Genomic DNA, 13782 nt, shown 5'->3' with positions numbered 1-13782 from the left:
CAGATAGGCGGGATAAAGGTTCATATCAAACAACAATGGAGAACCGAGTAAGAGGAGAAGAAGAAGGAGATAAACTTCGTTCTTATTTTGCAAGGTGGGCTTATGAGAGTGGTGTTCCATTTAATGCTTTAAAGTTAAGGAGTTTTGAGGAATTGGTAGAGGCAATTGGTCAATATGGACCAGGTTTCAAGCCCCCTTCAATTCATGACTATAGGGGGCCTCTATTGAAGTCTGAAAAGGATAAAATTGATGAGTTAAAGGTGAAGTATCAAGGATATTGGAGGAAACATGGGTGCACACTCATGTCAGATGGGTGGACAGACAAGAGAGGAAGGCACCTAATTAATTTTCTTGTCAATTGTCCGGAGGAAACTTTTTTTTTGGAGTCTGTGGATGCATCTAGCCAATCACAAACAGCTGAAATGTTATTTAAGCTGCTTGATAGTAAGGTTGAAGAGATTAGTGAAGATAATGTGGTTCAAGTAGTCTCTGATAATGCTGCCAACTATGTTGCAGCGGGTCGACTACTAATGGAGAAAAGGAAGAGGTTATTTTGGAGTTCATGTGTAGCTCATTGCATAGACCTTATGATGGAGGAAGTAGGCAAATTACGCTCTTATATGTCTGTTATATCGAAGGGCAGGAAATTGACTGCATTCATCTACAGGCACACTCGTCTTCTTGAAGCCATGAGGCAAAAAACAGGAGGAGACTTAGTGAGGGCTGGAGTGACTAGATTTGCCTCTTCCTTTTTAACACTCCAGGGCTTATACAAGCACAGAGAATCTTTGAAAAAATTATTTGTTGATGATGAATGGTCCCGTTCTAAGCTTGCATCTACAGAGGCAGGGAAGAATGCTTCTGAGACTGTGTTTGCTACAACATTCTGGAATGGTGTGATGGATTGTATAAGAGCATCACAGCCTCTACTTCAACTCTTGAGGATTGTAGATGGTGATGAGTTGTCTGCTATGCCTGAAGTTTATATGGCAATACAAGTGACAAAGAAGAACATCAAAAAAATTTTTGGAGATGATGAAAGGAAATGGAAGAAAATCATAGCGATTGTTGATCACCGTTGTGAGACTATGATGAATGGATCAATATATTTAGCTGTCTTTTTCCTCAATCCAAACAAGTTCTTTAAGGCAATAGCAGATAATCCTGATAATGAGTTGGACTTAGCTCAAAAAGCAAGTGATGTCTTCAATGATGTTCTTGTAAGGTTGGTGCCTGATGAGACCTTGCAAGATAAGATCATTGTCCAGGTTGACAAGTATACCACTGTTCAAGGAAGTTTTGCAAAGGACATGGTGATTAGACAAAGGGACAAGTTGAATCCTAGTAAGTATATTTCCTTTTAAAGTTCTAATTAGTTTAGAACTTTGTATGTTGATTTTTTACTTAACTTATTTTTTTATATTATATATTTATAGTCTCTTGGTGGTCTCGACATGGAAGTACTGCTCCTGACCTTTCAAAGCTTGCATTGCGCATACTTGGTCTTTGTTGCTCATCTTCTGGTTGTGAGTGCAATTGGAGCACATTTGAATTTGTGAGTATTGACTATTGAGTTCTAAGTACACTAGTACATGTACTTCACTTAATATGGTTTTATTGAAGATAAGTAGATAACCTCATATTATTAATGTTTTTCAGATTCACACCAAGAAGAGGAATAGGTTAGAGCATCAACGGTTAAATGATCTTGTCTACATTCAATATAATCGCCGACTTCAAGCAAGGTTCCAAGAAAGAAAAGAACAATGTAGAAACTACAATCCATTGTTGCTCAATGATCTTAATTGGAGTAGTGAGTGGATGATTGGTGAATCAAAGGATGAATTAGTGCATCCTGAGAATGATATCACTTGGAGAGATGTTGATAGAGCACTTGGAGCATCTTCATCATATCAAAGCCACAATAGACCAAGGAGGGCTCCAGCATCTACCAGTGGAACCAATCTTTGCTATACCCGGCATGGTAGGAGGGTTGAGCTTGAGGATTTGTCAGATGAAGAAGTGGATGAGATGAGTGAAGAGGATATTCGTGATGATGAAAACATTGAGGATGATTATGGCATAGCTCCAAATGATGCAAGCCAGCAACAGAATGCAGATGAAGTAGAAGATTTTAATTTAATTACTGATTTGGATTGAAAGTCTTTGAGTCTTAGACTTTGACGTATTTTGAGTCTTTAAACTTTAAAGTTTTTTGAGTCCTTGAACTTTTAAGTATTTGAATTTCTTTGTTTACTAAATTCTTAGCATTTTAGTTTATTTTATGTTTTAGCTTCATTGAAGTTTAAAGTTTTTTACAATGATTAAGAATCCCCAGGTTAGTCACTTCTCATCCATTTAATTTGGCATCTCGATTTTTACTTTCGATGTATTTTAATTCTAAGTTCTTAATTACTTCTTTGACAGGAGTAGAAATATAGTGGATGACCTTAGGGCTTAGGCACTCATTATGGCATCATAGAGGTAAGTATAATAAATACTTGTATATTTTATGTCTTCTTTTCTTTATATTTATAATTTTGTTTCATAATTATGTATTTATATTATATGTTAATATGTTATGATGATTGATGATTGAATATTGATGATTCATGATTGAATATTGATGATTCATGATTGATGATTGATGATTGATATTGATGATGAACTTAGTTTATTCACTTTATTGATTTGTTTTCTTGATGAATATCTTACATTGGTATGAATATAAACATTTAATATTTATTTAGCATATGAGTAATAGGATTTAACTAGTATTTGAGTCAAATAGATTGGTTTTATAAAAAAAAGTACACAAGAACGCTTTAGTCAATAAGGCGACGCTTTATGCCCGCCTTATTGCTAAGGCGCTCCAACAGGCCCTCAAACGCCTCTGTCGCACCAGCGCCTTAAAAACTATGGGTTGGACCCTGATGATAAAATGGCCCAACACAGACCCAGGGCATATTCATTAAGAAAGGTTTCGCTGTCACATTGCTCATTTAAGCACCAAACAGGTCAGGTTACCCAGTGGATGACAAAACAAAAGACCAGATCCAAACCATTCACTAATAATCAGGTCAGGTTGGGTCAGACTCAGACCCTGATGATTAACCAATACCATCCCTACTCCCAACTTGAACACAGGCTATTCAATAAGAAAGGACAGGCTGTTGTGCCTGCACATTTAAGCACCATGCAGGCTAGGTTTCCAGCAAACAACCAGAATCAAACCATTCACTAATGGTGTTGAAACCCACAAATCCAATCCTGAAATTAGTAGATTGGGTCAGGTTTTACTACCATCTGTCTAAATGGGTCCATGGTATATAACTATATATCTTTGGCAGCAGATTCCCATTCAGCTCTTTCGGGTTTCTAGATAAGCTGGGTGTCTGGACATATTTACAACATATTCAGAGAGTGGATAGTGATGACATGTAATGACAGATGGGCACTTTAACCAGCTCAGAGAGGAAATGGCTGTTCTGGCCTTTTAATGGAAACTTTAGATAGTTTCTCCTGCAATTATAAATTCCTTGAAAGTATTGTTGAACGATTTCAAAGCCTATAAAAAACCTAACGTCGGGTCTAATTTTCTCTCCTTCAAATTACATCTGATGGAAAGAATCCTAGACATATAACCAGAAAAAGAAAAGAACTCTTTGACTTTTCAGGATATATTGATGATATAAAGTTGCTTAAGTGAGTGTCATAATTTTCTTCATTGCTATTCTGATCATCAGATCAAACTAAAATAAATAAGAAAAGGGGAATAATGTATACAAACCACCACATGGCAAGCCAAGGTAGACATGGATGGGTCCAATTTTTATAAAAAAAATGCCACACCCATCACATCATTTACAGTCCAATAAGAGTATATGATTGGGGTTAAAATATGACTAAAGTTAAATCGAAATACAAAAAGTGCCACATATTAGAGGTTGGTGGCATCTTTGTAATTTTCCACAACTTCGGACAGACCTTTAACATAGATAGCATGCTCATTTTGGATTGGAATTTGATTGAAGAGATGATGGGAAATCTCAATTGTTATATAAGGTCACAAAACAATTGTTATCATCCCCCATAAGAAAAATGAACAAAACATCATCTTGCAGAAGTATTGAGGAAAGATATCATGAAAATCAAAGCAACAAAAAGATGATTGAATCAAGTCATTAGCGGCAAAATACCTAACATTCAGGTCCCCACACCAAATCAAAGGCTTGTCTGAAGACTGCACAACAAACTCCAGAATTCTTTTGTCCCATTTTCTTCTCCTTTGGAATGAGGTTTCTTCCTCTTTCCAACCATTGTTTGGTGCATATGTATTCAATAAACGGAATGATTCGAATTCAGCCAATATTACCCGGCCATCTGGCTCATGCTTAGCTACCAAAGTGCAGAAGATATAAGAATGAGAGCATGCAAACGTAATGAAGCATTCAAGTCAAATGGTGTATGCAAATTTTCTCCGCAATCCAAGGCTTGGGCAGAATTTCTTCTGGATATTATTGAAAAAGAAAAAACTTAGCATACCCTCACTATTGAATGCCAGCCAAGACATGTATTACCAAATCAATTATCAACCCGCAAAGATCCAAAAAACACTCTAATTATCACAACTGGAGAAAAAAATAGTAACATCTGCACACTGAGGATGGGACACTTTCACCTTCTTCCCAAAAAAAGCTCCTAAGTCAAGGCAGTGAGCTATTCTATTCCCAACATTATATTGTGGTCACCCACTAAGGTAAAGAAAAGTGCACAGATGGGATGTCCTTGGTGAATGCAGAAGAACAAACTGATTGAGGCATTGAGAAGAGACTGAAACAGAAACTATATTTCTCATGGAGAGCAGATATGCGATACCCAGTCTAGGAACTTAGTTAACAGAGAATCATATTAGAAACAACAGCAGGTTAATTTCCTATCATCACACAAATAACAGGTAAATTTTATACAAACTTTTGGATCCATTGAGAAGCCAATGAAACAGAAACTGTGATTCCCATGCAGCATAAGAATATTTTATGGGCAGAAGATCACTGCCAGGCTGCATGGTCCCTGCACAAGCAAGGGGCCAATGAGACTGTGCACAGGAGCATCAAAAGGGTGGAATTTTTTTCATGTTAAGGGGGGTGGGGCAGTGATTTCATGTGTTCCTGTGTCTGGGAGCAGGCTGCGCAGCCAGGCAGGGGTATTTTTCCCATATTTTACATACGCTCCCAGATTGGAATCTTGAGGACAAAGATTCATATTAGAAACAATCAACAAGAGAACTTCCTGGCATCAAACTATATGACTATTCTATGCTGTTATCATTTTCAAATGTTTTTTTAAGGGGTTTTTTTTTTTTTTTTTTTGGGGCCAGGGGGAGTGGGGGGGGGCAAGAGGTGGTTAACATATCGTATACATCATTTCTTACCACCTGGGTTTACCTTGTAATTCCTGCCGACTCCAAGCATTAGAATCAATTATGTGCCTTCAAATTTCAGACGAAATCTTTTACAATTTATGTTCAGACAATTTTTTTTGTGTTTGTTTCTTCATTATTGTCCAAATTCAAAGACTAATTAGATATACAAGTTCTAACATCTTGAGTTGTGTTCATTTAATTTACTTTTGCTTCCCAGATCTAACGTACCTACCTTACCGAAACTTCTCTGAAATGTCAAGTGTGAATAGGTGATGTCGAAACAGGCCATCAGGGGATTCGGTTGTTTTGGTCCAATAGTCTTTGCAACTTATATTTGGGATTATTTTCACTTGACAAGCCATGGGAAGACAAGTGTATATTTGTATAGGATTAAAATGGCAATTCTGATTTTCTTCAAAGGGTTATTTAAATTTTTTTTGCTAATTTACTATTTTCAGTAAGCTGTGATTTTTAGTAAATCAAATTTTATTATTTTTGGAAGGTTCAAGTTTTTTGAGGTATATGATGAGTTATTTTCTTCCCTCCCCTCCCCCTTTATACTAAGTTATTGAATCTTAGTAGGTCTACTTTAGTAAACATAGGTCTCATGATATCCTCCATACCTCCATATATGTTTTTATGACAATAGAATGAACTGAGTTTTAGTGGAGGGATCTCTAAAGGTTAAACCATAGGTAGGTAAACCCCCCCCCCTTTTCTCTTCTTTTATTTTCTCCTCTTTCTTCTTCTTCTTCTTCTCTCTCTCCTCTATCTTTATCGAAATTACTGTTAAGCCCCACAATATTATATCCCTTCTCTCAACACCTTTTTCTTCTGTTCAGGCCAATGTTTTAAGACCCAGCAAATCCAGCTAGTTAAACTAGTTGACCTATCACCTGGTCCTTAAAACAGGTGGATCAACTCTCATAACCATTTTTTGCATAAATCATTTGCAAGTTAGTGATTCAACTGATTTTACTGGTCAAACCACAAATCCGAACGTTTAAACTGTTATTGACCACCATCAATTGGGTGTTTTGTTTGTGTTAAAAACTTTATCAAAATGCTTCAGTAAAGGTTCCCCCAAGCTCCAGAGTGTTTGAACACTAAACATTACATTTTACATTTCAACTTCACTCATGCTACTATGTAACTTTATTTGGTATATACGTGAGTTTAGTGCCCCTAAACATCTCTGGGCCAAACCAGTGACCAGACACCTGGCACACAAAGTAGGTTCATGGATGGCTGGGGTTCAGAACATTGGTTCAGGTTGTCCAGACATAGAAATCCGAAACCCTTGGGTATTCTACATCACTAGGCACCATCAGCACAACGGTTCGAACTTTAAGTGTCAAATCTCACATGAGGTTCGCATCCCTGTTTCCCACAGGTTACTGTGCAGCTGGTGACCATCCAAGTCCGAACCACCCAACAGGCAAAGCACTGACCCGCGGGGGGGGGGGCAGGGGGTTTATTCAAAACTCATAAAGTTGTCTCACACATATATAGGATAACCATGTGTTGTATGTGCACAAAGACAAGGACCATACTAAAATGTTTACAATTATATCCAAAGTGGCAGGATAAAAGCAACTATGGTTCTATACTTCTATGTATGATTGCAGACTTAAGAGCTCTACTTCATTGTATATCCATATGAAAATATTCACAAGTTACCTGATCGGTCAAGAGAGAAATGGACCTTTTTTGGTTGGCAGCACTTCTTTACAAACAAAGCAGTTCCCGCATACTTTGAATCTGCAAGAGACCACCAAACACGATAATTTCCAAATGGCGGAGTTGAAAGTGCACGAATCAATATCTGCATATTGAGAAAATGAATAGATACCATTAGTAGATTTTGGGACTCTTACCACTCTGAGAGTGCACAATGATCAAACATGGGCATGGGAATCATCAGTCAAATTAATATGCCAGGACAAGAATCACGTAATGATAAAAAACAAATAAAGATGTAATCAAAGTTCCATTGTACCATGGATACCTGTTTTTCCTCACGTGAAGCACTTGTATCATCTTTCAACTCTCCAGGATTTTTAGGGGCACCCTTGGAGCCAGAAGCAGGCATCCTTACTTCCTAATATCAACCATTTAACAGCTGTTAAAGAAAATTATGACCAACAAGTTTTCAAATAAGTTAATTTGGCATCAAGTACTCTCCATCCGAAAAGTAAAGCAGTAGCTTACAGGTTTAATGTTCCAAACATAATAAAGCATTTAAGATTATGACACCAACAAAAAATAAAGGACAAAAACTAGTCTGTAAACAATTATCTAATCCAATAATCCTTACTGCCAACCCCATCCCCCCCCCCCCACACACACACGCGCGTGTGCAAAATTGGGGGCGGGGGGAGCTTATTTCCCAAACTAAACAACTTAAAACATCACTAAATAATAGTTAATCCATGAACTGTACCTAATAACCACAACATAAAGACTAACTTAACAAAAACAACTAGCTAGAGGAATTACAAAACTGAGCCCAGCCCATCAACCAAAACAGTGCAGTGCCTAAGGGAAATCAAATCTGAGAAACCTCTGTATTATAGAACAAACCCAGTCTTAGCAATCAAATGACCTGAATCCACTTCAACACAAGTGGTAAATCCAGTCCACCTAACACAAGCAACAACCAAACCCACCAACAATAACAATGCAGCTAAATCACTTGTGTTGGTTTAACAAAAGAGATTAAACCTCAGAAGTCGAAGCAACCAAAACCTAAACGAAGGACATCATTAAACCTCATCCCAAAACAATGCAGCCATGGATTAATTTTGCAGCATGCAATAGAAACAGAAAGCCAAAACAAAACAAAGGACGAAATAAACCCATCTAATAGCCTTACAACAGCAGAAGCCGTTAAAAATTCAGTATCCGAAACAGCCCAACCCACTAAATAAATCATAACACCCTCAGACCACTCCCTGTAGACAAAATGTGGGTAAAAGCTACTCCGACACAATCAATTACAGAAAAAAAGAAGAAAACCCAATTCTACTGACTTGCAATAACATAACAAAATGGTAGATTGAAAACCATTAGAAGTCCACTTAAAATGGGTTGTGGGAGGAGAAAACGGGGAACAGAAATCACAAACGCGAACTAACCCAGAAATGGCAGCAATGTCTCTGCTAATTTCCATCGAAAGTTGAATCAAAACCAACGAGAGGGAAGAGATGGTAGGTGACGTTACCTGTACAGCAATGACGTCGGGATCAAAGCTTTGGACGAATTTAGTGAACTCGGGCCAGTTATTTTTAACACGAAGAAGCAAACTATTTGCATTCCAGGTCAAGAACTTCACTGGTTCTTTCTTATCCTCCGCTTTGTCGCTACTCTTCCCATCTTGTTGATCTTCTGCTGTTCCTGGAGAAGAAGAAAGGGAAGGTTTCTTGCATGATCCTTCCTTCTGTATTGGCTGAAAAAATCGCTTCATCGTCGGAAATCAACTCAGCCCGTCGTGGGCGAAAGAATCTGTGCTCTTCGTACTATTCCAAAAAATTTCCCAGTTGAGTTCGGAGCTCGGCTTCGGAATTGGGATTTGCCTGGTGTGGTGCTTTTAAATTGGGAAACGTTTTTCCGGTGCGGTGATTTGTTGTTCAAAGTCATAAATACCCTTCCCTTGGTCGATTCAGAGGGTCTGATCATGTGGTTGAAGAGGCTGGTATGGGGCGCACTCAATGGATGGCGTGAGATTGTTGTAGGAGATCATGATTCACAAAAGGATCCGATATTGTGATTGAATAGAATACTTATTCATCATTCATCCGAAGGAATATAAACACCGTGGAGGAAAATAATCTGATATTGGATTTAATCATTGGGGAAAATAATGCTCCCTGATCGCACGGTTAGCATAGTGTGATGGTCAATGATGGGATGCACATGGGCATCAATTGGGGTAGAGTTTTTGTATTTTATATTGGTGGGGCCATCATTTCACCTGAAAAATGGTGGGCAAAGGAACCTTGCATGTGTAGCACTTGCATTGGCGCAGAGCATCATTAGCGTAGATGGGGGCATCTTAGTCCCTTTCTGGGCGCTCTAGTCTGAATGTTTCTTACATCAGATTAGGAGGGTTCTTTTTTCCTAAATTGTTTTATGATTTTTCCCGGCGCTATTATCTCTTAGTATCTTCAATTATGAAATGAACCTTACTCAATATCGTGTGATGTTTTTCCACCAATTCTTATATTATTCTATGGCTTATACAAATGATTTTAAAATCTATTGATGGGGTGGATTAGGGCTTTCTTAGGTAAATTATCTATCAAATATCCGAATTGTTTAGTTTATCTTAATCCTATGATCCACCATGTGTAAGACTTCACATTGTTATAAAAAAATAAAAATAAAAATAAAATAAAAATAAAATAAAAATAAAAATAAAATATAATAATAATAATAATAATAATAATAATAATAATAATAATAATAATAATAATAATAATAAATCACTTTTGTTTTGTTTTTTGAGCATTTTTTAAGAGCTTAACACAAATCAGAGCTATTAATTTACTATGGAATTTTAACCAATTTTATATTATATCATGGACAGAATAAAACTAGGCATTAACTCAATAGTCGGGTGACAAAAATATTGTGAAAAAAAGGTTCCAAGCAAAGATCGATGTGAAAATAACAATATTTTTTGTTCCCTATAAAATTGATATGTTGAAACTTTTCTCTCTTTTTTTATTAAGATATTGGGAGTATCAAAGCCTAGGTTCATTTGTTATCCTCCATAATTATCGTTTTGCATGTAGAATCAAATATGTCGAAACTATGTGAAGGGGAATTTTAAGATACTGAGCGTTATAAAGGTATAGTTTCACATCGGTTTAATTCGATCATTAGTGCCTCATATATTTGAGGAGCTATCTCCACCTAATGCCTTCAGATTTTGGGTTGGACCCTCCAACAATTTTCTCTATATGCTCTCTCCAATATATTTGTGTTATATGCTGCAATAAAAAATCCCATCCCTCTCCTTGAGGTGGTTTAAAATTTCAAAATTTAAATGATCTCTCAACGCACGTGTTCCAGATGGCCAAAACACTGAGATTACAATGAAAGCATACAACCTTGTTCCAAGTATAACGGGTGAGCTTCTATACTTCATTTTATAAGCAAGCTTTTTTCGGTTCAAGCACAAGTGTGAGGAACAGAAAACTTTGTCCAATAATTAAAATTAGAATCATGACAGCTATGAATAGACAATCAAGGCCTCATTTGCTTGTATAAGAAATTCTATTATTTCCCAATGAAGAAACAAAGTGATCAAAATAAATGTCCAAAGCTTTTTGATGAAATTGATCTGGCAATTGTAGTAATTAAGATTATGTTTGATATGTATTATCAGAATAGATTCTGGATCGAGAACACAAATAGAGCTATAAAATATAAAAAAAGAACTAATTAATTCTATAATTTCTAAAAACTAAACCATATTTCAGCATTCAATGTCTTCACAGACCCACCCCAAGTTAAACCATTTTAAATCACCATAAATAAATTATAACATAAACCAATTAAAAATAAGTTTTTACTGATACACCTAAACCCAGACTCTCTAGACTGTAACGGGGAAACTAAAGAAGATAGAACCCAGTGAATGATAAGAGAAGGAGTGCAGAAAGCCCAGAAGTGATGGCATGGACAGAAGCTCCTTCAGAGGATTGGGAAGACTCATCGTCGTCGTCGGGTGACATAACCCTGATGATCACCTTCTGTCCTCTCTTACAGTGTCCTGAGACACCACTGATGAAATAATAGAACCCAGAACGATCAAACTGGTACACTGTGTTGCCATCGTTGGAGAAGAACATGGGATGTGTGGAATCACACTTCTTGTACTCTGTGCCACTCACCACCATTACTGAATCTTTCTCATACTTGAAACCTGCAGAACCATCAAATTAATACCCAGAAAGAGAAAAAGAAAAGAAAAGTGACAGCCATAAGGTCTGATAAATAATACCCACTTCAACAATACCATGTAAGAGGCAATCTCACTGCTTTATTATTAGAGAAATCAAAAATCGACATTTTCCATACAGTAACAAAATCTCTCTCTCTCTCTCTCTCTCTCTCTCTCTCTCTCTCTCTCTTTCTAAGAAAAGTGACCCTAAGATCAGATAAATAATGCCCACTTCATCAAAACCATGTAAGAGACAATCTCACTTCATAGTTATTAAAGAACTCAAAAACCCACATTTCCTAAACAATAAACAAAAGCCATGAAGGAAATCAAAAACCAACATTTCTAAAAAAATAAACAAAATCTCTCTCTCCATGAGAAGAAAAGTGACCATAAGACTAGATAAATAATGCCCACTTAATCGAAACCATGAAGGAGACAATTTCACTGCATTTTTATGAAAAGAAATTAAAAACCCATATTTCCTAAACAATAAACACAAGATCTCTCTCTCTCTCTCTCTCTCTCTAGATATGGAAATCAAGAAACTACTTACGGACGCTGTCACCAATCTGGAACCTGTTTCTAGTGGCCCATTCGTTGTAAATATTGGTGCCATTTGCAGGAGGAACAACCCAACCTTTGGCACCTCCAACTTCAAACTCAAAGGAAGAAACAGTGAAGTTCTGAAGAGTAGATGACAAGATAACGAAGAAGATAATAGGAATTGCTTTAGCAGAACTCAACAGAAGAGAACCCATCTTGATGATCAACTTGGATGAGATCAATCGTGTATTCTTGTTATGTTGTATTATAAAGAAGCAAATTAGCAGAGAATGATCAATGAGGGAAGAGAAAAAGACTCAACGAGAGGTTCAGTGAGAAAGAGATGGACTGTTCTTAGTTTATAGTTTGTTGCTTTATACATAACTGCATTACTACCGGAGATAAGGATTTAAATGAAGTAGTGGAGGTGAGGTTAGTTCCAGAGTTGGTTACTACCATGAAAGATCGATATGGAGGTAGTGGGAGGCAACGGTCTCTTATGTGTGTGTGTGAGAGAGAGAGAGAGAGAAAGAGAGAGAAGGGCATTTGGCCGTGAGAAAAGAAAAGACTTAATGATTAAAGAAAATAGTTCCTCATTACATCATGATCACCAAGAGAATGTGAATTTCCTAATCTAGTACCATTAGCGAATTCCCATAAACACATCATAGCAGGATTAGAATCTTACATTTATACATACATGAAATCGATCCAAAATTAGAATAATTTCTCAAAAGTGGCAAAAGAAATAAATGGCCAAGTAGTGTTAGAAGGCTGTAAAATAAGTTGATGAAGTAATCTCTTGAAAGAGAATCTAGCACAACATTGTTTTTGTCAAAAGGAAGTGTGATGTATCTAATCTTCTTTTGGTACTCCGGGTCAAATGAAGACCTACAAAGGGACAGATAAGGACCGTGGCCAAATTTATTATTACACTACTATTGTTATTACTAGATAGGGTAGGGGGTAGGAGGGCCATCGAACTCATGACCTTTCCTAAATTTATGTTAGACCGCATTGGCTACGCAACAAGTTCTTCCCTGTGATGATATTTTTTTTTTTTAGGTAGAACTTCCCCATGATGATGTAACTAATATTGTTGTTGGATATATAGGAAATAGAATGCATAGGTCATGTCAAATTTTACCCTTCTGTCCGATTCCTTTCCCTCTTATGTATGCCTACAGGCGTGCACCCTCTTAATTGTCCCAAATTTTGAATTTATTATTTACCCATTTGTTAAATTTGGATTAACTAAAATTGGCAAGTGAGTAGAGGACCTTATGGTATACTTATCTATAGAATTTTAGCTATTTGATCTATTACATGAAATATCTAGGTGCCCGTTAAAAAAATTCTTTCCTTAATGTTCATGTAGGTAAACCATATCTGAAAATTAAAACATCGGCTTAAATTACATCATCAAGGCTGGCGTCAGAATTCTTAAGTTTTGCCCCTTGATGTCTTGATCTATGCAGATTCTCCCATGTATTTAGATCTATTATAAGGATGCTCATGCAATCGTCAAATAGATAGCAATTGTCCACGGGTGGGTATAGAATAAATAAGAAAACACACACACACACACACTCACACAATGAGTATGACAGGGTTCGATCCCATGACCTCCTCCCCTGGGTGCCGGCTCTACAAGCCGAAGCTACCACCACTAGGCTATCCTAATGTTCGTATAGTTTCCTTTTCACTTATGGTGAAGACAAAACCTCTTAATCCTCTAGACATGATTCAATATTGTTCTATGAGACATGTTATAACGTTACATCAATTTGGATGAAGATGTTCTTTCCTAACTATTGATGATCATAAGGGGGATCGGGCTCCTCTCTTTAGCGTTGATTGC

General features: G+C 36.9%; 2 protein-coding genes across 4 annotated transcripts in view; both read right to left on the bottom strand.

Annotated features, from left to right (window-relative positions):
- Positions 1-9013, bottom strand: part of LOC122062371 (DNA-(apurinic or apyrimidinic site) endonuclease) — an 18761-nt gene extending 9748 nt beyond the window's left edge. For all 3 annotated transcript variants that reach the window (XM_042625964.1, XM_042625972.1, XM_042625959.1), the window contains exons 1-4: positions 8649-9013; positions 7434-7526; positions 7106-7250; positions 4200-4398 (exon numbers count right to left, since the gene is read on the bottom strand). In XM_042625964.1, coding sequence (XP_042481898.1) covers positions 4200-4398; positions 7106-7250; positions 7434-7526; positions 8649-8891 — 680 coding nt within the window. In that variant the 5' untranslated portion in view covers positions 8892-9013. The remainder of the gene's footprint in view (positions 1-4199; positions 4399-7105; positions 7251-7433; positions 7527-8648) is intronic.
- A 1845-nt stretch (positions 9014-10858) lies between these two features.
- LOC122093033 (early nodulin-like protein 1) lies at positions 10859-12304 on the bottom strand. Its single transcript, XM_042663303.1, has 2 exons — positions 11932-12304; positions 10859-11357 (listed from the first exon to the last, which is right to left on the bottom strand). The coding sequence occupies exons 1-2, from the start codon at positions 12134-12136 to the stop codon at positions 11047-11049; spliced, it is 516 nt and encodes a 171-aa protein (XP_042519237.1). The 5' UTR covers positions 12137-12304; the 3' UTR covers positions 10859-11046.
- Positions 12305-13782: the final 1478 nt, after the last annotated feature.

Source organism: Macadamia integrifolia, chromosome 2 (genome assembly GCF_013358625.1).
Source record: "Macadamia integrifolia cultivar HAES 741 chromosome 2, SCU_Mint_v3, whole genome shotgun sequence".
Classification (NCBI taxonomy): Eukaryota; Viridiplantae; Streptophyta; class Magnoliopsida; order Proteales; family Proteaceae; genus Macadamia; species Macadamia integrifolia.
Note: the sequence above shows the minus strand (reverse complement) of the source record. Positions and strands in the feature narration are given on the sequence as shown.

Coding starts and splice junctions, on each gene's coding strand:
- LOC122093033 (XM_042663303.1), bottom strand. CDS start 12,136: ATGGGTTCTCTTCTGTTGAGTTCTGCTAAAGCAATTCCTATTATCTTC. Junction 11,358..11,931: donor CCAGATTGGTGACAGCGTCC/GTAAGTAGTTTC, acceptor ATGGTTCTGCAG/GTTTCAAGTATGAGAAAGAT.